The sequence below is a fragment of the Bos taurus genome, chromosome 11, assembly GCF_002263795.3.
Source record: "Bos taurus isolate L1 Dominette 01449 registration number 42190680 breed Hereford chromosome 11, ARS-UCD2.0, whole genome shotgun sequence".
NCBI lineage: Eukaryota > Metazoa > Chordata > Mammalia > Artiodactyla > Bovidae > Bos > Bos taurus.
Window position 1 is genome coordinate 4,772,702 of NC_037338.1, and position 25,631 is coordinate 4,798,332.

General features: G+C 41.6%; 1 protein-coding gene and 1 non-coding gene across 7 annotated transcripts in view; one reads left to right on the forward strand and one right to left on the reverse strand.

Annotated features, from left to right (window-relative positions):
- The window catches only part of AFF3 (ALF transcription elongation factor 3), a 631,738-nt gene that overhangs the window by 114,968 nt on the left and 491,139 nt on the right, over positions 1–25,631 (reverse strand). For all 6 annotated transcript variants that reach the window (XM_059891654.1, XM_059891653.1, XM_059891652.1 and 3 more), the window contains one exon: positions 21,708–21,759. In XM_059891654.1, coding sequence (XP_059747637.1) covers positions 21,708–21,759 — 52 coding nt within the window. The remainder of the gene's footprint in view (positions 1–21,707; positions 21,760–25,631) is intronic.
- TRNAW-CCA (transfer RNA tryptophan (anticodon CCA)) lies at positions 12,064–12,135 on the forward strand. Its single transcript has one exon. It is a non-coding gene; the product is annotated as a tRNA-Trp (tRNA).

The window sequence follows — 25,631 nt, forward strand, 5'->3', positions numbered from 1 at the left end:
AAGAATATTACAAGATATAAGGAAGGACACTACATAATGATCAAGGGATCAATCCAAGAGGAAGACAGAGCAATTGTAAATATCTATGCTCCCAACATAGGAGCACCTCAATACATAAGACAAACACTAACAGACATAAAAGAAGAAATTGACAGTAACACAATAACTGTAGGAGGCTTTAACACCCCACTCACACCAATGGACAGATCATTAAAACAAAATTAATAAGGAAACACAAGTCTTAAATTAGATGAGATGGATTTCATTGATATCTTCAGGACAGTCCATTCAAATGCAGAAGAATACACTTTCTTCTCAAGTGCACATGGAACATTCTCCAGGATAGACCACATCTTGGGTCACAAATCAAACCTCAGTAAATTTAAGAAAACTGAAATTGTATCAAGCATCTTCTTTGACCACAAGGCTATAAGACTAGATGTCAATTACAAGAAAAAAACCATAAGAAACACAAACACATGGAGATTAAACAATATATTTCTAAATAACTAATAGGTTGTTGAAGAAATCAAAAGGGAAATAAAAAAAATTTCTAGAAACAAATGACAATGAAAACAACAACTCAAAACCCATGGAATGCAGCAAAAGCAGTTCTAAGAGGGAAGTTTACAGGAATACAATCCTACCTCAAGAAACAAGAAAAACATAGAGTAGACAACCTAACTTTGCACCTAAAACAACTGGAAAAAGAACAAAAACCTCCCAAAATTAGTAGAAGGAAAGAACTCATAAAGACCCGAGCAGAAATAAATGAAAAAGAAATCAGAGAAACAACAGTAAAGATTAGTAAAACTAAGAGCCAGTTCTTTGAGAAGATAAACAAAATTCATAAACCTTTAGCCAGACTCATCAAGAAAAAAAGAGAGAAGAATCAAATCAACAAAATTAGAAATGAAAAAGGAGAGGTTACAACAGACAATGCAGAAATACAAAGGATTATAAGACTATTATGAACAACTATATGACAATAAAATGGATAACATGGAAGAAATGGACAGATTCCTAAAAAAGTTCAATCTTCCAAGACTGAACCAGGAAGAAATAGAAATTATGAACAACCCAATTATAAGCACTGAAATTGAAGCTGTGATAAAAAAATTTCCAAAAAAACAAAAGCCCAGGACCAGATGGCTTCACAGGAGAATTCTATCAAACATTTAGAGAAGAGTGAATGCCTATCCTTCTAAAACTTTCAAGAAATCGCAGAGGAAGGAACACTTCCAAACTCATTTTACGAGTTCACCACCACCCTGATACCAAAACCAAAGACCACACCAAAAAAAGAAAACTACAGGCCAATATCACTGATGAACATAGATGCAAAAATCTTCAACAAAATTTTAGCAAACAGAATTCAGCAACCCATTAAAAAGCTTATACAACATGATCGAGTTGGGTTTATTCCAGGGATGCAAGGATTCTTCAATACATGCAAATCAATCAATGTGATATATATTAACAAATTGAAAAATGAAAACCATATGATCATCTCAACAGATGCAGAAAAAGCCTTTGACAAAATCCAGCACCCATTTATGATTAAAACTCTTCAAAAAATGGGCATAGAAGGAACCTACCTCAACAAAGTAAGGGCCATATATGATAAGCCGACAGCAAACATTATTCTCAATGGTGAAAAACTGAAAGCATTCCCCCTAAGATCAGGAACAAGACAAGAGTGTCCACTTTCACCACTATTATTCAACATAGTTCTGGAAGTCCTAGCTACAGCAATCAGAGAAGAAAAAGAAATAAAAGGAATCCGGATCAGAAAAGAAGTAAAGCTCTCACTGTTTGCAGATGGCATGATACTGTACATAGAAAACCCTAAAGACAGTATCAGAAAATTACTAGAGCTAATCAGTGAATTTAGCAAAGTTGCAGGACACAAAATCAATACACTGAAATCTCTTGCATTTCTATATACTAACAGTGAAAAATCAGAAACAGAAATTAAGGAATCAGTCCCATTCACCATTGCAACAAAAAGAATTAAATATCTAGGAATAAACTTACCTAAGGAGACAAAAGAACTGTACACAGAAAATTGTAAGACACTAATGAAAGAAATCAAAGGTGACATAAACAGGTGGAGAGATATTCCATGTTCCCGGGTAGGAAGAATCAATATTGTGAAAATGACTACACTACAAAATGCAATCTATACATTCAATGTGATCCCTATCAAATTACCAATGACATTTTTCACAGAACTAAAACAAAAAATGTCACAATTCATATGGAAACACAAAAGATCCTGAATAGCCAAAGCAATCTTGAGAAAGAATGGAGCTAAGAGGAATCAACCTTCCTGACTTCAGATTATACTATGAAGCTATAGTCATCAAGACAGTATGGTACTGGCACAAAAACAGAAATACAGACCAATGGAACAAGATAGAAAGCCCAGAAATAAACCGATGCACCTATGGGTACCTTATTTTTGACAAAGGAGGCAAGAATATACAATGGGGCAAAGACAGCTTCCTCAACAAATGGTGCTGGGAAAACTGGACAGCTACAGGTAAAAGAATGAAATTAGAACACTTCCTAACACCATACACAAAGATAAACTCAAAATGGATTAAAGACCTAAATGTAAGACCAGAAATTATAAAACTCTTAGAGGAAAACATAGGCAGAACACTCGATGACATTAATCAAAGCAAGATCCTCTATGATCTACCTCCTAAAGCATGGAAATAAAAACAAAAGTGAACAAGTGGGACCTGATCTGCACAGCAAAGGAGACTATATGCAGGGTGAAAAGACAACCCTCAGAATGGGAGAAAATAATAGCAAATGAAACAGCTGACAGAAGATTAAGTTCCAAAATATTCAAGCAGCTCATACAACTCAATACCAGAAAAACAAACAACCCAATCAAAAAGTGGGAAAAAGTGAAAGTGATGTTGTTCAGTTGTGTACGACTCTTTGTGACCCCATGGATTACCAGGATCCTCCATCCATGGGATTTTCCAGGCAAGGTACTGGAGTGGGCTGTCATTTCCTTCTCCATGGGATCTTCCCGACCCAGGGATCGAATCCGGGTCTCTTGCATTGCAGACAGACACTTCACCGTCTGAGCCACCAGAGAAGCCCAACCTAAACAGACATTTCTCTAAAGAAGACATACAAATGGCTAACAAACACATGAAAAGATGCTCAACATCGCTCATTACTAGAGAAATGCAAATCAAAACCACAGTGAGATATTACCTCACACCAGTCTGAATGGCCATCATCAAAAAGTCTACAAACAATAAATGCTGGAGAGGGTGTGGAGAAAAGGGAACACTCTTGCACTGTTGGTGGGAATATAAATTGATATAGCCACTATGGAAGATGGTATGGAGATTCCTTAAAAAACTAGGAATAAAACCACCACATGACCCAGAAATCCCACTCCTAGGCATATACCCTGAGGAAACCCAAATTGAAAAAGATACATGTAACCCATTGTTCCCTGCAGCATTATTTACAATAGCTAGAACATGGAAGCAACCTAGATGTCTATTGACATATGAATGTATAGATAAGTTGTGGTACATGTACACAATGAAATATTGCTCAGCCATAAAAAGGAATACATTTGAGTCAGTTCTAATGAGATGGATGAACCTAGAACCTATTATACAGAGTGAAGTGAGTCAGAAAGAGAAAGATAAATATCGTATTCTAACACATATATATGGAATCTAGAAAAATGGTACTTAAGAATTTATTTACAGGGCAGAAATGGAGAAAAAGACATAGAGGATAGACTTATGGACATGGGGAGAGGGGAGGAGAGGGTTAGATGTATGGAGAGAGTAACATGGAAACTTACATTATCATATGTAAAATAGATAGCCAACGGGAATTTGCTATATGGCTCAGGAAACTCAAACAGGGGCCCTGAATCAACCTAGAGGGGTGGGATGGGGAGGGAGATGGGAGGGAGGTTCAAAAGGGAGGGAATATATGTATACCTAAATGGCAACCCACTCCAGTGTTCTTGCCTGGAGAATCCCAGGGACGGGGTAACCTGGTGGGCTGCCGTCTATTGGGTTGCACAGAGTCGGACACGACTGAAGCAACTTAGCAAGCAAGCAAGCATGGCTGATTCATGTTGAGGTTTGACAGAAAACAACAAAATTCTGTAAAGCAATTATCCTCCAATTAAAAAATAAATAAATTAACACATGTATAGAACAGTCTTTTGGACACTGTGGGAGAGGGTGAGGGTGGGATGATTTGGGAGAATGGCATTGAAAAAAAAATTAAAAAAAAAACAAACAAAAAAAAACCGTCCAGCAATGTAAATAAAGAACATTTGTGGAGAGAAGGGGAAGAGGAAGAGGAGGAAGGGAAGGGGAAGATGTTAAAATATATAGTTTAATAATTTTATGCAAATATCTATTTATACTAAAATACTTCTAAAAAATTGAAGTATGGGTGATTTACAATAGTATTGTGTTAATTTCAGGTACCCAGCAAAGTGATTCATACATATATATTTTATACACAAATACATATGCATATGTATGTATTTTCAGATTCCTTTTCATTATAGGTTATTACAAGATACTGAATATAGTTCCCTGTGCTGTACAGTATATCCTTGTTGTTCATCCATTCTGTATATAGTGGTTAATCCTATACTCCTCATTTATTTCTCCCCTCTTCCCATTTGGTAACCACAAGATTGTTTTCTCTGTCTGTGAGTCTGTTCCTGTTTTGCATATAAGTTCATCTGTATCAGCCTTTTTTAGATTCCACATGTAGGTGACATCATATGGTATTTGTCTCTCTCTCTCTGACTGACTTCACTCAGTATGGTAATCTCTAGGCCTATCCCTGTGGGTTCAAATGGCATTATTTCATTCTTTTTTATGACTAATACTCCATTGTGTATATATACCGCATCTTCTTTATCCATTCATCTATTCATGGACACTTAGGCTGCTTCTGGGTCCTGGCTATTACAAATAGTGCTGCTCTGAACACTGGGGCGCATGTGTCTTTTCCAGTTAGCGTTTAATCTTTTTCAGATATATGCCCAGGACTGGGATTGTTGGATCATACGGTTAATTCTATTTTTAGTTTTTAAAGGACTCTCCTTACCGTTCTCCACAGCGGCTACACTAGTTTACATTCCCATTAATAGTGTGGGAGGTTCCCTTTTCTACACACCCTCTCCATTTATTATCTGCAGACTCTTTGATGATGGCCATTCTGAGTGGTGTGAGGCAATACCTCATTGTAGTTTATGATTTGCACTTCTCTAATAATTAGCAATGTTGAGCATTTATTCATGTGTCTGTTGGCCATGTGTATGCCTTCTTTGAGAAAGTGTCTATTTAGGTCTTCTGCCCATTTTTTTTTTTAGGTTCTTTGTTTAAAAAAATTTTTTTAAAATCTAGTTTAGCACTTTTGTCTACTGACATTAAGATACTGAAGCAGAGGTTCTCTGAAGTTGGCTTGCTTGTGGCCACAGAGCCAGAGAGTAAGATAACTGGACACACACAGTGCCAGACAGCACCCTGGCCCTGCCTTTGCTGACCTGTGGACTGTTCGGGGCAGAGACTAAAGGGAAGGGGCCCAGACGCATTTTGGTTTCTGCCTGTCCCAGCCAAGAGGACTGGCGGGACACAGAGTGGATGTTGACAGACCTGGAGGTGAGATCTCTCCGGGCACGCTCATGCAGGAGTCATCTCTTAAGTCATCTCCCAAAGACCTAAAGACGGGAGGGCTTTATGTTTTTGAGACTAATCTTGATTCTTCAAGAGGTTTCTAGGCAGAAGCATATTGGTTATTTACAGCCTGCAAGAAACTCCCCAGGGAAGCTTTTTTTTTTTAATCTCCAGGGCTCACTGTAACAGGACTACATATGTAAAGGAAGTACCCGCCCAGGTCAGGTCTGGTGCTGTTGGTCGAAGGTGAAAGATCAAGCTCAGTGGTCAATTCTCAGGTCAGTGAGAGCGGCAGAAGCGTTTAGATTCTGGGACAGTGTTGGCAAGGCAATAGCACCTTCCACATGAGTGAGTCCGTGTGTGTGTGTGTGTGTGTGTGTGTCTGTGCGCACATGTTTGTCAACTTCAAAGTGAATGCAAATAAGATCAACAACTATTGATGGCTGAGCTGCCCCAAGACCCTCTCTGAGTAGTACCTGAATTGCAGTTTCTGGTTCCTGGGAGTGGGAGGCTAAATTGGGAATATGCAGGGTGATGCAATCCAGACCTTGCAGGTTCTACGTGGCTGCCTGGCTTTCTGGCCTGCTCTCCAGGGCTTCGGGCAATCATAACTCCTCGAATCTTCGCACAGGGCAGTTTCAGTGCAGGCCAGACCTTGAGCGCAGCCAGGATGACGACGGTCCATTAATAACCCTCATCTTTGGCAGAGCGGGCGGACACTGGGATTGCTCACTCCCTGCTTTGGCGGGTTTACCAAATGCCTCTTGGAGCTTTTAACAGAGTCCTTATGCTACCTTCATTCCATGCTTTGGTGGAGTCCCATTCACTTCCCTTGCTGTAGTACGTGATTGGCTACTGTGAATGCAACCCAGACCCAGGGGTGCGAAAGATAGATGTAACTTTGTTCTTGTCTGAAGACAAGATGAAAGGAACATACAAATATTTTGATAGTTTTGTTAAAAATGCAACCTGTGCTTGAAGAACCAAAATCTAAGTCTGGCTTTCTGTTTCACAACACATCCTGTTGAATTAGACAAAGTAGCAATATTTGAATGTAAAAATGGGTTTGTTATGGTTAGGAAAGAGCCTCTTAATTTCACTTTACAAGCCAATTAGATAACATAAGAGAAAGCTGAAGTACTTCTGATTGTTTTACTATTGGTGTTAGGATTTTCACCTCTCAACTGACCACTGCTTGATGGTTTATACTTGAAAGTCTTTTCACACATAACATGTGTAATTGTGTCTTTTTCCTTCAACTGCCTCGGACTTTTAAGAATGAAGTCCAGTTAGAGATGAACTTGTTTGCAAAGCAGAAATAGAGACACAGGTGTAGAGAACAAACTTTTGGATACCAAAGGGGAAGGGAAGGTGGGACGAATTGGGATATTGAGATTGACATATATACAGTATAGAGACTATGTGTAAAATGGATAGGGCTTCCCAGGTGGCGCTCGTGGTAAAGAATCAGCCTGCCAATGCAGGAGACAGAAGAGATGCAGGTTCGATCCCTGGGATGGGAAGATTCCCCTGGAGGAGGAAATGGCAACCCACTCCAGTATTCTTGCCTGAAAAATCCAATGGATAGAGGGGCCTGGCAGGCTACAGTCTATGGGGTTGCAAAGAGTCAGACACGACTGAGTGTCTGAACACTATAAAATAGATAACTAATGAGGACTTACTAGAACAGGGAACTCTACTCAGTGCTCTATGGTGATCTACATGGGGAGGAAATCTAAAAATGAGTGGATATATACGTATCAGGGATTCACTCTGTTGTACAGCAGAAATGAATACAACATTGTAAAGCAATAATACTCCAATAAAAACTGATTTAAAAAAGGAACAAAGTCCAGGTAGAAAGGAGAGGGACCCAGAGACGTCCCCAGAGACAGATTCCGGCAGCCTCACACTCTAGCACTTTTCTATGAGAAGGGGACCATGTCTGATGACATTTCAGAAACTGTCTGGTCTGCTTCTTTTTTTTTCTCCTTGGCCACGCCCTGTGGAATGCGGCATCTTAGTTCCCTGGTCAGGGATAGAAACTGTGACCCCGGCTGGGGAAGCATGGAGTCTTAACCACTGGACCACCTGGTAAGTCCTTGATCTGTTCCTTAAAGATCGTCTTGTTTCACTCAGCACAACTTTCAGCTACAGATCTGCCCAGGATGGAACTGCAAGTGCCCAGGGGCACTGAATTCCCGCGAAGGATTTTGTTCCCCGTATTACAGAAACAAGAGCCTAAGATGGGTCTCCTGAGGAACGCTGTGCTTCTGAGATAAACGGCTCCACTTGGAGAAGACTTGGAAAAACACAAACACAAATAAAACTTTCCAAGCGCATATCTGGACCAGAAACGTGAATGACTGTAGGGAGAGCCTCTCCCACGTGAAGGCCCCCAAGGCTGGGTATGAGTGATAGCACAGACTCCAGGCAGCGCCCACTCCTGAAGGGCTGAACCTCTGCAAATGCTACTGAAGGAAAAAACCCATGAAAGTCACAGGACAAAGGGCTCTTATCAGAGTCCTTTGAAGGCAGATTTCCACTTCCTCTGCCAACCTGTGCAAGGGCTAGCGGCTTCATTTGAGAGGAGCGTGCCTATCTTCTTCTGTTTTCTGAATGGAGTCTCTTTTGGTGGTTCTGATATCCATTAAAAAAGCCTGGCTTAGTTGCCAAAATGTAGCTTCCTCTGAATTCTTCAGCTTAACAAAGCCATGAGTCTCCATTTTTGTGTTAATTGTATGTTTGCCCAAATTTAATGGATCACCTTTTAATTTCTACATAATTTTCTCATTTTCCAGATACCCACTGGGGATCCTCAGACTGAAATCAGTCACATCCCATGGTCCAAGCTGAGTGGACACAACTAAGCTTCCATCAATCTCAGGTACCCAGGGGAGGTTTGAGAAAAAAAAGTTAGAAGACAACAGTTGTGGGCCTTGGTATATCTGAGCTCCATGACATGTAGGTTGGCTGACCGTTTCAGTTTTGGAAATGCCTGTTGATTGACATAAAAAAGATTTAACTACATTCTTGTGTATCCCCATCTATGCTTATGCTTCTCACAAATGATGTTTATAAAGATTGGCATCATGTTAACCAACAAGGATCTACTGTAAAGCACAGGAAACTCTGCTTGATGTTATGTGGCAGCCTCGATGGGAGGGGAGTTTTGGGGAGAATGGACATATGAATATGTGTGGCTGAGTCCCTTCACAGTTTATTTGAAACTGTCACAATATTGTTTGTTAAATGGCTATACTCTGATATAAAATAAAAAGTTTAATAAAAGAGTGGTATCATATAATAACGGAGAAGGCAATGGCACCCCACTCCAGTACTCTTGCTTGGAAAATCCCACGGACGGAGGAGCCTGTTAGGCTGCAATCCATGGGGTCGCTAAGAGTCGGACACGACTGAGCGACTTCACTTTCACTTTTCACTTTCCTGCGTTGGAGAAGGAAATGGCAACCCACTCCAGTGTTCTTGCCTGGAGAATCCCAGGGACAGGGGATCCTGGTGGGCTGCCGTTTATGGGGTCGCACAGAGTCGGACACAACTGAAGTGACTTAGCATAGCATAGCATCATATAATAAAACTGGCCATCTTAAAAGAATTTTGCATTTGCTTCTGGTGATAGTAAAATTTTATGTATAAAATATTACCTAACTAAACTTTAGGGCCATTAAACCAATAAACAGACAAAAACCTCCTGGTGAATACTGGTGTTTCACTGACTGTGACTGAAGGTTTGAATTATGATTACTTCATATGACAAAGATCTGATCGTTTTCAAAGAGAGTTACTGTTCTGTTTCCATATTAACAAGAAGCCAATCTATCAGTATAGTTAAACTGGATAGGTAGCTTAGGTACAGTACTAATGAAATACTAAAATAAAAACAGACATAAACTACTCCTTTTTTCTATTTTTGCTATTATGTTTAATATATGTAATATATTATATACATTCCCTGGTGGCTCAGACGGTAAAGAATTTGCTTGCAATATGGGGGACCTGGGTTTGATCCCTGGGTTGGGAAGATCCCCTGGAGAAGGGAACAGCTAACCACTCCAGTATTCTGGCCTGGAGAAGGAGGAGCCTGGCAGACTACACTCCATGGGCTCGCAAAGAGCCAGACATGACTGAGCGACTCTCACTTAATATATGTAAAGCATACTTTTTTGTACAGTCATTGAGAATAGGGCATTTCCCAGCATTTAAAAAGTACTTTGGATTTTTGAGGTTAAATGATCATAATGAATATTACAAATGTGTAATTCATCAAGACTGACAAGCTAGCATCTTGCATGATATCTGACATTTAGTAGGCATTCAAGATTGTTCTGAGAATGACTTTTATGGAAAAATGTTTTAGTTCTTGTTGGCTACAAATCCCATCTATGATACAGGTCATTTCTAATGTAGCAGAAACTTGATTTTGGAGCCTCAGCCCTCAAACCTGGTCCTGATTACTGCTTCAACTCCTGTTTATATAATTCTACACAATTTTGGCAGGAATCAAGAGCACATACCAGGGTGTTGGCTTTTATGAATCTCCTGAGATGTGAATGTCAAGTTGACTGGATGAACTCTGGCCACAAATCCCAGACAAGCACAATGACTCTATTTATTCAGACTTGGCCGCCTGAATGCAGATTGACTCTGAGGGTAATAAATTTTCACAGGCAAAGAACTTCAGCATCCACCAAACTGATCCCGGGAAGAAAAATGCGCTCAGGGAAGTGGAGCTGGGCTGCAAGAACCTCCTGTATTTTTATTTCACATCTGCATGTCATTCAGCTGATTCATTTGGTGACTGATGGGCATGCCCTGCTGATGGTTTCAGAGGTTCTGAAAAGCTCTGCTTTCTGTTATGCAATTGTCATATTAAAAAGGAACAAGGGAGAAAATGAACAGCGGCCATTACGATTGGCAATCTGCTTTTAATATTACACCCAGAGCTGATGTTACTTATCCAGTGACCTCTATGGTAAAGAGCAGAAAATTGAGATGGGAATGTTCTGCATGCTTCTTCATCAGAAAGCAACGTTAACAAAAAGCAGTAAGAACTGCAATTTGGCACTCAGAGCAGCCTCACCTATAATCCTGACACCTTGGTGAGCGAAGCTTTAGCATTTTTCTCAGACGACTAGATTCTTTTTGAGAGAGATTATTAGCACTCTATGCGTTAAGAAGAAGCAAAGAACTGGCTCTTTAACTGGCAGATTTATGTTAGCTACGTGGACATCTATTCAATTAATTGTGTGCTCTCCAAATATTGATTGGGGATTAAAAGGTAACTTTTCTTCATTGTGAGAAGCAAATGATGCCAGTAGGAAAATTTCCCTCTGCAGATTATATCCCATGATCACTGCCTGTAAAATTAAAACTGTCAGTTTAAGTGGATAAACCATGCTCATTTAAAGAGAAAAATGCAGTTATGTAATTAAAATGAAAAGACTGCCTAATATGTGTGGATAATGTAATTACTGGAAGCTGCAGACACACACATAGCCATTCAATTTGGATCCCTGCGCCTTACTTCCCTGAGTTAATGTATTTGTTGTCTCTGAAATGCTGTCTGCAGTTGACACCATCTCGGCTGCTCCTTGTTGAATGTTTTAATCACATGGCCTTATCCTTACACCTTAGCTATAATAATTTCAACTAAGTACTTGCTGTATCCAACCGCCCAAGCTCGCCCTCCTCACTTGAGAGGCAGAACTCATTTTTTAAACTTGCCTTTTATTTATTTACTTTTATTTTTGGCTTCAATGAGTGGCATGCAGGATCTTAGTTCCCCAACCAGGGATTGAACCCATGCCCCTCTGCAGTGGAAGCATGGAGTTTTAACCACTGGATTTCCAGGGAAGTCCAAGAACTCATTTTTTTCACTGAATGGGAAGATACGCAATATAATTCATCTCTCCCTTTCAAATCCACCAAAAAATTCCTTTAGTACTTAGTACTTTCAGGAAGCACTTTGTCTTAAATCTTTTAACTCCGTCACTTTCTTCCAAAGAAATACTGGTGTCCAGAAATGTTAAAACCAAGGGTCACAGGCAAGGAGGTGCCACACATATTCTGTGTCCTTCCTTAATTTACCCAAACAAGAAATCTGACTCTCAAATCATCTGTCTTATTTCTAGTTTGGGTGTCAAAGGTATGAAAATTATAAGAATAAACATGAGACTGAACATCCATTTTCCTTAAATGTCCAAATTCATTAAACCTGGTCACAATTCCAGTTCTAGAGATTACAGTCAGTGTGAAAGGGGAGGCTGTGAAGAAATCTGTTCTCTTGGTTTCAGAGATTTCTGGAAAGTTATAACCTCAGTATGGCCCTGGCATGAAGCTGAAGGCTTCCCAGGTGGCTCAGACGGTAAAGCATCTGCCCCCAATGCAGGAGACCCGGGTTCGATCCCTGGGTTGGGAAGATCCCCTGGAGAAAGGCATGACAACCCACCCCAGTATTCTTGCCTGGAGAACTCCATGGACAGAGGAGCCTAGCAGGCTACAGTCCATGCGGCTGCAAGGAGTTTGACACAGTTGAGCATAAAGCGGTTGTTGACGTTTCTACAGAGATTGGATAAATGTTTTTCTCCTAGATAGGTAGGTCAATTGAGTATTTATCTACAATTTTTGACCTTGGGTCTGTGTTTTTTGTCTTCTTTGTCAACACTTTTGATCTTCTGATAAGACTAATTTGAAAAATCACAGTGTTCAGTAAAAGAAATAGACCGAAAGTCATCTTTGATACTGAACAATAGACAGCAGGAAGTACTCTTAATTCAGCTGAACATTATGCACCATTCACATATCCGTTCAGCAAGTACACAGCACCTTTGCTGTATCAAATACAGTCCCTTCCCCTCAGGAAACTTCCAATCTGGTTGGTAGAGATATTTTTAAGAATAAATATAATGCATAACTAAAATTATGATGAGACCTAAGAAGAAAGGTTAGGTTATCATGACAAGGACTAACAAAGGGCCCAAGTTAGATTACTGAAGGCTCCCTGGTGAAGTGGAATTGATGCTGCACCTCCAAGATGAGTAGGTATTAGCAGGGCCAAAAATGAGGGAGGAGAGGTCTACGGAGGCCCTAAGCCACCTGGGCTCAACTTCCTGGAGGAGCTGAAATAAGACCCGTGGAGTGGAAATACCATGACCCATTTCAGTGTGAAGTGAAGCGGAAGCCCTGAGTGAAGCCAGCCTGTGTAGGGTGCTTTCAGCTACCCTATGGGCTTTGGATTGCACCCCAAGTAGAATGGGAGCCCATTTAAGATTTTAGATTAAGGAATGACTTGATCTGATTTTGATGATCTGATTTGATCTTTTTAAAAAGATCCCTGTGTATTCTAGAGGGGTAAGAAGAGAGATATGCTGGTTCCTACTGGACTGGTTTAGACTAGCCAGGATGGAAAGAGGTGAGATGGATGGACTAACAGCTGTGAATTTATAGGACTTGGAGATAAAACTAACATTGGAGTGCAGAACGGGGGCGTCATCAAGGATGAGTCTGATGTTTCCAGACTTGAACAACTGGGTGTCTGGCAGTTCTAGGTTAGAAATGGAAACAATCACAGGGGGAACATATTTGTGTGTGGGTAGGGAGAGGGGTGGCAAAAACCAGAACTCCAGTTTAGCACAAACTGGATCTGAAATGCCTGTGAGACATCCAAGTGGAAAAATCAAGCAGGTCTGTGGTTCAGAAGAGAGCTCTGAGCTAAGGATTTAACTTCAGAAATTGTGAGCATATAAAAATTGAAGGTTGTGGGAATTGATGAGATCACCCTGAGAGAGACAGACAGACAGAGGAAGTGGGGAAGATAAATCAGGAATAAATGATGAAACATTCCAACATTCAAGACTGGATGGAGGAGGAGCAGTCAGCAAAGGAGTCTGAGAAGAAGATGGACAAGAAACAAGGAGGATCTGACATTAGAAACCTCCAGAAAAGTGGAATAACCAACAGTTTTCAATGCTGTAAGCTAAGCTAAGTCACTTCAGTCGGGTCCGACTCTGTACGACCCCATAGATGGCAGCCCACCAGGCTTCCCCGTCCCTGGGATTCTCCAGGCAAGAACACTGAAGTGGGTTGCCATTTCCTTCTCCAATGCAGGAAAGTGAAAAGTGAAAGTTAAATCGCTCAGTCGTGTCTGACTGTAGCGACCCCATGGACTGCAGCCTACCAGGCTCCTCTGTCCATGGGATTTTCCAGGCAAAAGTACTGGAGTGGGGTGCCATTGCTTTCTCCGATGCTGTAAGTCTTCTGAAAAGAGACTTCAGCAGGAAAAAGCCTGAAAAGAGCCTAGCACATGTGGCTCTGCAGACCCACTGCAGACACTGTGACCCAGTAAGTAGTTCTGGTAGAGAGGAGGGGCAGAAAAGAATTCAAGGAGTGAGTCCCCAAGTAACTGAGAGGAAACTCTTGATAAGAGGGAGGCAGTGTCCTCCTGCAATAGGGAGAAGGGAGAAGATGAATGAAGGAAAAGGCAGTTGTGTCCATCTGGTTACAGGAAGATGACGCTTTCCTGCTAGATGCCAGTCAGCATGGTGTGCACTAGGGAAGTAAAGATGAATAAGGCACAGAATAAGATTCAGGTCATTCACTCAAGAAGTCAGGAAGACAGATAACTAAATCTCATATTATCAATTCTGCGATGGAGGTGATTACAGGATCCTAAGGGAGAAAACTTAAAAATTCCATCACCAGTGAACTGTTACGTGTATATAATGTAATACCTAGAAGAGGCACTAAAAAAGCTGTATAAAGAGATACACTCAAAAATACTATACATAAACAGAAATGGAATTCTATAAAATGTTCAAGGAACATTTTATCAAGAAAACAGAAAAATGAAAAAAAAAAAAGAGAACAAACAGAAGACAGAAAATAAAATGAAAGATTAAGTCCTAACATAATTAGTTATCATTAATGTAACATTATGTTACATTAATTAATATTGATTAGTTACCTTAATTTTCAACCAATAATTACATTAAATGTAAATGGTCCAAATACATTGAATTAAAAGACAGAAATTGCAAAGAGGATAAAAGATATGACAACCATATGTTGTCTGTAAGAAACCAATTTCAAATATAACAATATAGGTAGGTTGTAAGTAAAAGAATGGGAAAAGTTATATCATGCAAACATTGATTAAAAGAAACTAACAGCTGCCACACTGATATCAAGTAAAGTAGACATCAGTACAAAGAAATTTAGGAGAGCTAGAGTGGAACACGGGAGAAGGCCATGGCACTCCACTCCAGTACTCTTGCCTGGAAAATCCCATGGACAGAAGAGCCTGGTGGGCTACAGTCCGTGGGGTTGCGAAGAGTTGGACACAACTGAGCGACTTCACTTTCACTTTTCCCTTTCATGCATTGGAGAAGGAAATGGCAACCCACTCCAGTGTTCTTGCCTGGAGAATCCCAGGGACGGGGGAGCCTGGTGAGCTGCCGTCTATGGGGTCGCACAGAGTTGGACACGACTGCAGCGACTCGGCAGCAGCAGAAGCAGCAGAGTGGAACATGTGTGCCAAGTTGCTTTAGTCGTGTCCAGCTCTTTGCAACCCTCTGGCTGTAGCCTGCCAGGCTCCTCTGTCCTTGGGATTCTTCAGGTAAGAATACTAGAGTGGGTTTGCCATGCCCTCCTCCGGGGGATCCTCCCAAACCAGGGATCGAGCCCAGGTCTCTTATGTCTCCTGCATTGGCAGGCAGGTTCTTTACCACTAGTGCCACCTGGGAAGCCCAGAGTGGCACAAACATAATGATAAAAGGTCAACCCACCAAGAAGACGTAGCAATCCCAAATGTGTGCACAAAATAACAGCAGTAAAACACGTGAAGTGAAAACACTGATGGAATAGAAAGGAGAAATAGACAAATCCACAACTGTAGTTGGAGGCTTCAACACTCCTCTCCCAACAACTGATGGAGCAACTAGACAGAAAGTCAGCAAGGATATAGAATAACTCAAGGACAACATCAACCAACAGGTTCTAATTGACATGTGTGGAACACTCCATCCAACATCAGCAGAATATACATTCTTTCAAGTGCCCATAAAACATATACCAATGTAGACCATATCTTGGGCCATAAAAAGTACTCAATATACTTATAAAAACTGAAATCATACAGGATGTATTCTTAGACCACAATAGAACCAAACTAGAAATCAATACAAGGAAGACAACAGGAAATCTCCAAACATTTGGAAATGAAACAACACACTTCTAAAAGCATCAAAGAGGATGTCTCTCTGAACTCAATTTCAATGAAAGTACAAACATGGAGGAATTTATGAGATATAGCTACAGCATTGCTGACAGTGAGATGTATAGCACTGAATGATTGTTCTTAATATAGGACAATCAGAAATCAATAATCTAGCCTTCCTCAAGAAAGCAGAAAAAGAAGAGCAAAATAATCCAAAGCAAGTGCAAGGAGGGAAATAATAAAGGCAAGAAATCAATGAAATTGAAAGCAGAAAAACAGACAACAGAGAATATCAGTGAAACAAAAAGCTAGTTCTTTGGGAAGAGCAATAAAATCGATAAACCTCTAGTAAGACTGACAAAGAAAAAAGTAAAGATCAGTGTTAAGAATGAAACAGGGGCATGGATAAAGAAGTTGTGGTACATATATACAAAGGAATATTACTCAGCCATAAAAAGAACACATTCGAGTCAGTCCTAATGAAGTGGATGAACCTAGAGCCTGTTATACAGAGTGAGGTAAGTCAGAAAAAGAAAAAATATTGTATGCTAATGCATTTGTAGGGGCCTCCCTGATAGCTCAGTTGGTAAAGAATCCACCTGCAACACAGGAGACCCCGGTTCAATCTCTGGGTCGGGAAGATCCTCTGGAGAAGGGATAGGCTACCCACTCCAGTATTCTTGGGCTTCCCTTGTGGCTCAGATGGTAAAGAATCCATCTGCAATGCAGGAGACCTGGGTTTGATCCCTGAGTTGGGAAGATCCCCTGGAGAAGGGAAAGGCTACCCATTCCAGTATTCTGGCCTAGAGAATTCCATGGACAGTCCATGGGGTCACAAAGAGTCAGATGGACACAACTGAATGACTTTCACTTTCATGGAATCTAGAAAGATGGAACTGATGAACCTATTTGCAGGACAGCAGTGGAGATGCAGACACAGAAAACAAGCGTGTGGACACAGTGGAGGAAAGAAAGGTGGGATGAATTGGCAGAATAGCATGGAAGCATACACATCACCAATGTAAAGTAGATAGCCGGTAGGAAGACGCTGTATGGTACAAGAAGCTCAGATCAGGTGCTCTGTGACAACCTAGAGGGCTGGGATGGTGGGAGGTGAGAGTGAGGTTCCAGAGGGAGGGGACACGGGTATACCTATGGCTGATTCATACTGATGTATGACAGAGACTAATGCAATATTGTAAAGCAGTTATTCTCCAATTAAAAATAAACTAATACAATTTGTAAAGTTTAAAAATAAAATAAAATTTAAAAAAAAGATTAAAAAAAAATAAACAAGTTAAAAATTTTTTTAAGATTTTTTTAAAAAGAATGAAGCAGGGACTATCACTATAGATTCAGACTTCAAATGGACAATGAAGTAATACAACTCTACACACATAAATATGACAATCTAAATGACATCGTGGACACTACTTCCCTAGCAATCCAGTGGTTAAGACTTCACCTTCCAACCCAAGGGGTGCAGGTTCAATCCCTCGTTGGGGAACTAAGATCCCACATGCCTGGGGTCAAAATCCAAAACATAAAACAGAAACACTGTGTAAAATAGATGACCAGGGTGAGTTTGATGCGTGAAGAAGGGCACCCAAAGCCAGCGCTCTGGGACAACCCAAAGGGATAGGGTGGGGAGGGAGGTGGGAGGGGGACACATGTATACACATGCACCCTCAATTCATGTTGCTGTATGGCAAAAACCACCACAGGGTTGTAAAGTAATTATCCTCCAATTAAAATAAATACATTAATTTAAAAAAAAAAAGGTCCACGTCAAAAAATCTTTAAAAAAAATGACACAATGGATTAATTACTTGAAAAGCACATACCACCATAACCTACCCAATGTGAAATGATCTGAGCAGCCCTTTAACTATCAAGAAAATAGAATATTTAAGTTTCTAAAAGTCTCCAAGCCCACATGGTTTCCCTGGAGAATTCTGACAAACATTTAAAGAAGAATTGACATTAATCTTATACAATTGCTTCAAGAACAAGAAGAGCAGAAAACACTTAGCAATTCATGTTATAAGCCAGCATTACCCTTATGTCAAAACCAGACACAGACAGTACAGAAAAAGAAACCTTTGGACCAGTATTCCTCATGAATATAAAAAGACAAGCATGTGAGGAAATGTAGAGCAAAAGGAATTCTCTAACATTGCTGGGGGCAGAGTCAGAAGGTACAACCATTTTGGGAAAATGGTTTGGGATAATCTACTCCAATTGAACATCCTGCAGCATTTCCACTCTTGGGGACAGACCCAACAAGAATGTTCCCACATGCTCCCCAAAGACTTGTACAAGAACGTTAGGAACAACACTATGGCATTAGCCCTAAATGCCCTTATGCCTGTCAGCAGTAGGTTGGGTAAGCACAGGATGGATTAGGAGCCAGCAATGGAAACGTGCGAACTTCACTGATATGCAGTATCATGCATGAGTCTTACACACAAAGTGCTGAGTGACAGAAGCCAGACACTGCAGCACGCAGTCAGAATCCTACTGATGTCAATGTGAAAGACAAATACAGTTAAGACATGGTGTTAGAAATCAGGCGTAGTTACTCTGAAAAGAGATGTGGGAGACCCCAGAGACTGGCCATGTGTGTATCTTGATTTGGGTGCTGCTTACATGGGTGTGGTTTACAAATACTCATCAAGTCATGCTCTGAGGTTATGTGTAACTTTTATTGTGCATGAGTGCTAAGTCACTTCAATTGTGTCTGGCTCTTTGTGACCCCATGGACCTTTGCCTGCCTGGCTCCTCTGTCCATGGAATTCTCCAGGCAAGAATACTGGAGTGGGTTGCCATGCCCTCCTCCAGGGGATCTTTCTGACTCAGAGATCAAACCCACATCTCTTATGTCTCATGCATCGGCAGGCAGGTTCTTTACCACTAATGCCACATGGGAAGTCCAACTTTTCATCTGGTATATTCAACTGTGGTGGTTTAGTCGCTAAGTTGTGTCCAGCTCTTGCAACCCTGTGGACTGTAGCCTGCTGGGCTCCTCTGTCCATGGGATTCTCCAGGCAGTTGATGTAAAAAGAAGGAAAAAGCCTGTTGGATCTGGTGATATGAAGATTACAGGTGAGCACAAGTTGTGAGGAGGTGGCGGGCTGCAGGGATCTCATGTTAATTCCAGTTCTACATGAGCAGCACTGGAGCACAGAGCAGTTCAGGGATGGGGGCAAGGTTGCAGAGCTACTGGGGAGCAGAGCAGGGAGTTGAAGCCAGGGCTGCTGAGCCCGCGCTCACTCAGTAAACTGGCCTGTCTCTGATTTTGAGAGCATAGAGGCTGTGAGGATAAAGGAACATTAGACAGGAATATGCAGATGCATTTCAGTCTGAGGCTACTTTTTGAAAAACACACAGGTGGAGCAACTCTATGGTCTTGTGGAAGTCCCTTTATCACAGCAGCAACACAGGCAGGTGACCAACAATCACAGGACGACCTGGTATCATGTAAGAAAAGGCCAAGGATTTCAGTGCACTGCATTTACCAAGGCAGGGAAAAGTTCTTGAAAGATTTGGGGCTAAGGGACAGACTCTGATTATATCTGCAAAACTCACTTACGTAAGATGTTTAATTATCTCTCCATACCAGAGGAAGGCGATTGTGTATGAGAGCTGTGTGTGTGCACAGCCTCCACTCTTTTGGGGGCACAATCATATTTTGGTCTTGAAGAGAAAACAAAATTCTGTATCATCAGTCTTTATTTATCTACTTTCCTTTTTTTCTTTTGAAAAACTTTATTATTTATTTATTTGGCTGTGCCGCTCTTCGTTGTGGCATATAGGGGCTTCAGTTGCTGCCTGTGGGATCAAAGATTTGGGTCCCCTGATTGAAAGTGCGGAGTCTTAGCCACTGAACCACCAGGCAAGTCCCATTAGTCTTTTTTTTAAAGCATGAGAATTGTTATTTTGTGATTATATAAAGGCCAAGCTACACACACACACACACACACACACACAAACACACACACACACATAAAGGATAACATATTCAGTGTTAGGACAATCACTAAACTGCCATAAACAAAACCACGGTCTGGAGTCTTAATTACAAGGGAGGATTAGGGTATGAAAATCGTTCATTCTTTCATTGCAAATGACAGGAAGATGTATAAATGTAGGGACCCAAAGCAAGAAGAAAGACCTGACCAGTATATTCACAGAACAGCATTTTCCATGGCTACAGAGTGGAAAGGAGTAGCTAATAAAGCAAGATGGGTAAACTGAAAGTTCCCCTGCCTTAGACGATCTGTCTGGTCCATCCTTCAATTTTTAAACTGTGTTCTCAGTAGAAATATTTTCTGGTAATAATCCAGGAAATTCTTTCCAAATTAACACTTGCTGAATGAAATAGTCTGTAAACCACTTTTTCAATATGAAGTATACACAATCTACATGTTTGCTGTACATTCCACATTAAGTACACTATGGAATGTACTTAATCTGAACGTCCACTGGGGAAAAAGACACAGAGATGAGATCATTTGCTTATAGATACAAAGATGATGACCAACATGACCCACTCACTCCTTAGTTCTGCCAAGATCATCAGGTTGTGGACGTCTGGCCTGCTGGGTGCACCCAGAAACAGATGGATCCATCTCTAAATAACCAAAAGCCTGAGTGGTCCTCCTTGCTCAAAACTCCTTCCCTTGGGCCTTTCTTTGCTGGCCCATCTAGTTTCAAATTGCACTGAGCTCTGTCTTGTACTCAGTCCGTTCTGCGATGCCTCACTTCTCTTACGGGGTGGGAGGCTATTCTGTGACCCCACAGCTCAGATGCTCTTCCTGGATATTTCCTTTGACTTTGATCTCTCCTTGGTACACTCTCTCGGTACCTTATTTGCGTTTGGATGTCTAGACGGCTGTGTGACCTGAGTGGCATTCCCTGATACCTCTGCATAAAATTCACTACTCCAAGATCAACTGAACAGTGCATGTGTCTTGTATCACATGTAAAAATGACACAGAAAACCTCTCTGAATTGTATTTCTACCGATCACATTTACCCCAGCTTGACACAATACAAAATAGGTGATGAGAAAAAGGAAACAGAAGCGGAGGAAAATCTGTCTTTCAAGTTTTCAAACTTGCTTTAAAATACAAACATTTCCTGAAATGCAGAAGTGAAAGTGATGAATGTTAAGTGGGTATTTTTTCACCTTAACTGACTGATCAGAAGAGTATTTATAAACCCCTGACTGATGTCTGGAGCTGATAAATCAACACCAGAGGAGAACGTTTCAAGCACATTTATCACTTAAGACAAACAGGCTATTCTGAGTGTGATTATTTTTTATTCATCACTCTAGCTTACCTCCGCATTCGCTCCTGCTCAGTGTTAATAGCATCTGTGGAAGACTTCTCAATATTTAATGCTACAGCATGCTTACTGCATGCTGATGAGGTGAAACTCACACATTTGATCTCCAGAAAGCCAGTAACCTTTCCAAAAAAAGTTTCTATCTCACACTGAGGCCTGATCCCAGGCGGCTTCCATGTAAATAGCTGCTGTTGGCTTCAACGCCATGAAGATACAGAATTACAGCTTTAAGGGAAATTAAAGGCCAAGATATTTATATTTGAACAGACTGGCTGAACGGCACAGAATCCTGTCATCAGCAGAGGACACCCAGCAGCCAAGGGTATTGCAATCTAGCATCCATACGACTCAACACCCAGGACCGTCTACTCAGTCAGTGTTACCATGTCACATTCAAAGAACTGCAACATGAAAGAAAATCTTACCTGTTCATTCTCCTCTTCATCGCTGCTTAGCTTAAGGTCATCTTCTAGCATTCTGAAAGAGGGAACACAAAGATACAGATACTTAGCAAATTCAAGGGACTTCAGCACCAAAATACCTATGTTAGAGCAACGCTTCAGTAACGAGTGTAGTTGTTCAGTCGCTATGTTGTCTCTGACTCTTTGCAGCCCTATGGACTAGAGATCAAACCAGTCAATGCTAAAGGAAATCAACACTGAATATTCATCAGAAGGACTGATGCTAAAGTTGAAACTCCAATACTTTGGCCACCTGATGTGAAGAGCTGACTCATTGGAAAAGACCCTGTTTCTAGGAAAGATTGAGGGCAGGAGGAGAAGGGGGTGATAAAGGATGAGATGGTTGGATATCATCATCAACTCGATGGACATGAGCTTGAGCAAACTCTAGGAGATAGTGAAGGATGGGGAATGAGTGTATTAGATTTCCTTATTGAAAAAATGTTTCCTTTCGAGCCCTTTTCCTCCAATGCCACATGAAAATGAACCCTCAGGACAGCCGTAGGACATGACAGGAAGCTTCAAGAATACGAAGTTTTAAACAAACAGAATCAAACGGGTGCTTTTCCTTGTGAAAGTTTAATTCCATAATTATTTGTTCATTGTTTCCCATGTGGCAGGGGCTTGGCCATATCTCTATTATTATTGGTGAGAAACAGAGGAGGAGAATGGGCAGAACCTTGCCAAGAGCTATAAAATAGTAAACTTCAGTTCTCGATGCAGCTGTTTGGTGTTCCCCATCAAAGATCTGGAGAAAAATCACCTGTCTGACCAACCTCCTGGATGGGGAAAAATCAAATAGCAGGAAACTTTCTGAAATATCTCGTCCCTCAGGTACATCATGACAGATCCAGTGGGAAAGCATATTTTTGGGACCATGAAAGTTAAATCCATGCTTTCAAACTGTGGTGCTGGAGAAGACTCTTGAGAGGGCCTTGGACTGTAAGAAGATCAAACTAGTCAACCCTAAAGGAAATCAATCAACCCTGGATATTCATTGGAAGGACTGATGCTGAAGCTGAAGCTTCAATAATTTGGCTACCTGATGCAAAGAGCTGACTCATTGGAAAAGACCTTGATGCTGGGTAAGATTGAGGGCAGGAGGAGAAGGGGATGACAGAGGATGAGACGGTTGGATGGCATCGTTGACTCAATGGACATGAGTTTGAGTGAGCTTTGGGAGACAGTGAAGGACAGGGAAGCCTGGTGCACTGCAGTCCATGCGGTCACAAAGAGTTGGACATGTGTTAGTGACTGAACAACAACAAGTTAAAGTCAAAAATTTAAAAAAAAATCTGAAAAAGAATAGATACATGTATATGTATAACTGAATCACTTTGCTGTACACCTGAAACTAACACAATATTGTAAATCAACTATACTCAAACGTCCAGGTTCGATGCACGATACTGGATGCTTGGGGCTGGTGCACTGGGATGACCCAGAGGGATGGTATGGGGAGGGAGGAGGGTTCAGGATGGGGAACACATGTATACCTGTGGCAGATTCATTTTGATATATGGCAAAACCAATACAATATTGTAAAGTTAAATAAAATAAAATAAAAAAAATACAGGATGATGATAGATATATAAAAAATTAAATTTTAAAAAGAAACAAAATTCAAATGTTATTATTTCTGATGATGATGAAACTGTACTCTTATCAGCACTGCTGATTTATTTCTTTATAGAATAATTGTTTTCACAGGACGTCATTCAAAAGAAATCTCACTAAGAAGCACATCTAAACCCAGATGAGTGGAAAACTGCTCTGCCTGAAGCAATGGGGAGAGTCCGATTTGGGACGGACACCGGGGCTCTAGGGATCAGTCTGGAGGCCACTGAGTCCCTGTGCTCAAAAGGCCTCGTTGTCCTCTCTGAAGTTACCTTCATAGTCCAAAGCCTGGGACTCCCCTGGTGGCTCAGGGGTAAGGCTCTGTGCCCCGATGCGGAGGGCCCAGGCCCCATCCCTGGTTGGGGAACTGGATCCACGTGACACAATTAAGGGTCAGATGCTGCAGCTGAGATCCAGCGCAGCCAAATAAATGAAATAAATCTCTTTTTAAAAGTCCAAAGCCTGACCCCTAAAATGTATTGTTTCCTTTAAAAGTTAATTATAGGCCTATTGTTGATAAATTCCTCTGATTATTTAACGATTTCTTTTTTGATAGAAACCATTTTAAAAGTCTTTATTGAATTTGTTACAATATTGCTTTTGTTTTACGCTTTGGTGTGTGTGCGTGTGTGTGTTTTTCAGCCAGGAGGCATGTGGGAGCTTAGCTCCCTGACCAGGAATTGAACCTCCACCTCTTGCCTTGAAAGGCAGAGTCTTAACCACTAGAAATGGAAGTCCCTTCTGAATAGTTGTAGTAATTTCAGTGACTTTTGGGACAAGCTTGGGGTAAAGATCTGCCAGGGCAGGGTGTGGGCTCAGTTCTGCCCCAAACAGCCCCTCACCAGCCCCATTTCCCTCTTGGTAAAGTGAAGGGTTATAAATCTGGGCATCTGCAAGGTCCAGTCCTGTTTTAGATTCTTTGAGTCCACAAGATAAATTTCAGGCCCCTCATTTCCTAAGGTAGAAAAACTCTTGCATTTGTTCTAAAGAGCACGACTGTGAAGTTTCCGAGCAATTTTCCTGTACCATGTAAGCCATAACCATTAGGGCACCAAATCCTCCCGCAGTTGTGGCCATTCTACCTGGAGCAAGTGGTATCCTTCGTTATTACTTAAGCCAGAAGCAAACAAGCCAAGCACCAGCAAAGGCTGCACAGCTGCACTGTAACTGCCTCTACATCCGTGTGGCTTATCACTCACTTCCCCCAACCTCATGAAATCGTACGTGGGCTTCCCAGAGAAGAGACTCCACTGGGATTTATTAGAGCATTTGCTGGGACTGTGTGTCCTTCGTCCTGGGACCCTAGTGACCAGCAGGGTGGTGGCACAGAGTACAATACCCATTGGTTGCCTGGGCACCTATCACAAGATGACTTTCCTACCTAAAGGCATAATTCCTTTCTGATGAAAAGGACAGCTTCTTTCCCCCACTGCCTGTCTTGGGGTCAAGTGTCACCTGAAATTTGGTTTAATCTCGAGGACTGCTCTGTAAGCACTGAGGGTGGGAAGGTGGAGGGAAGGACATATCATCATGGTTAAGGAGCCCTTGTTAGATGGAAGTCATGTCAAGGGTGACTGAGGAATTTATCTTTGTATGGACAACACTGTGTACAGATTTGAAGACCACTGTCAACCAGAGGAAGACACTCCGACATGCCCCAGAGCCAGGGTTTTTAGCTTGATTGCACACCAGTCTTCTGTGAGCTGGTCCCTGGGAGCTGTGCAGAGAAAAGAGTATGTGGCCGCTTGCCTCTGAGAATCCAATTAAAGTCCAGAATGTCTTGAAATAGGAGAAACTGGTGGTGGGAACACCGAGTTCGACAGCTTATCCACACTGCACAGCACCCCGGGAAGCCTCTGCCAGCAGCACCTGGGACCGCAGTCTTGCAGACAGTCACACCACCCGGAGCTCAGATGCCAACAGGCACATGCTGAGGCGACTCAGGCTCAAGGCCCCCCGAGGACACGCCCGGCCCTTCTGCTCTGTCCTGGCCACAGCAGAGTCCTTATGACTCAACTTCCAAAGCACAGTGCTTGTCCCTTTCAATGCTGGGAAATGTCAACGTGGCTTCTTAGCCTGAGGAGGACCTGAAGAGTATCTGAGGTTAGAGAGGAAAAGAGAAAAGCTGGGACCACCTAAGACCCTCAGGACTGTCCCCACTGGGTGCAGACTGTGGCTGGAGGCCGCCCTCCACCCACATCCACACGCACCATCAGAGCAGTCTGCTCCAACTCCAGTCCCACCCATTGACCACATATTTATCATCTGTTT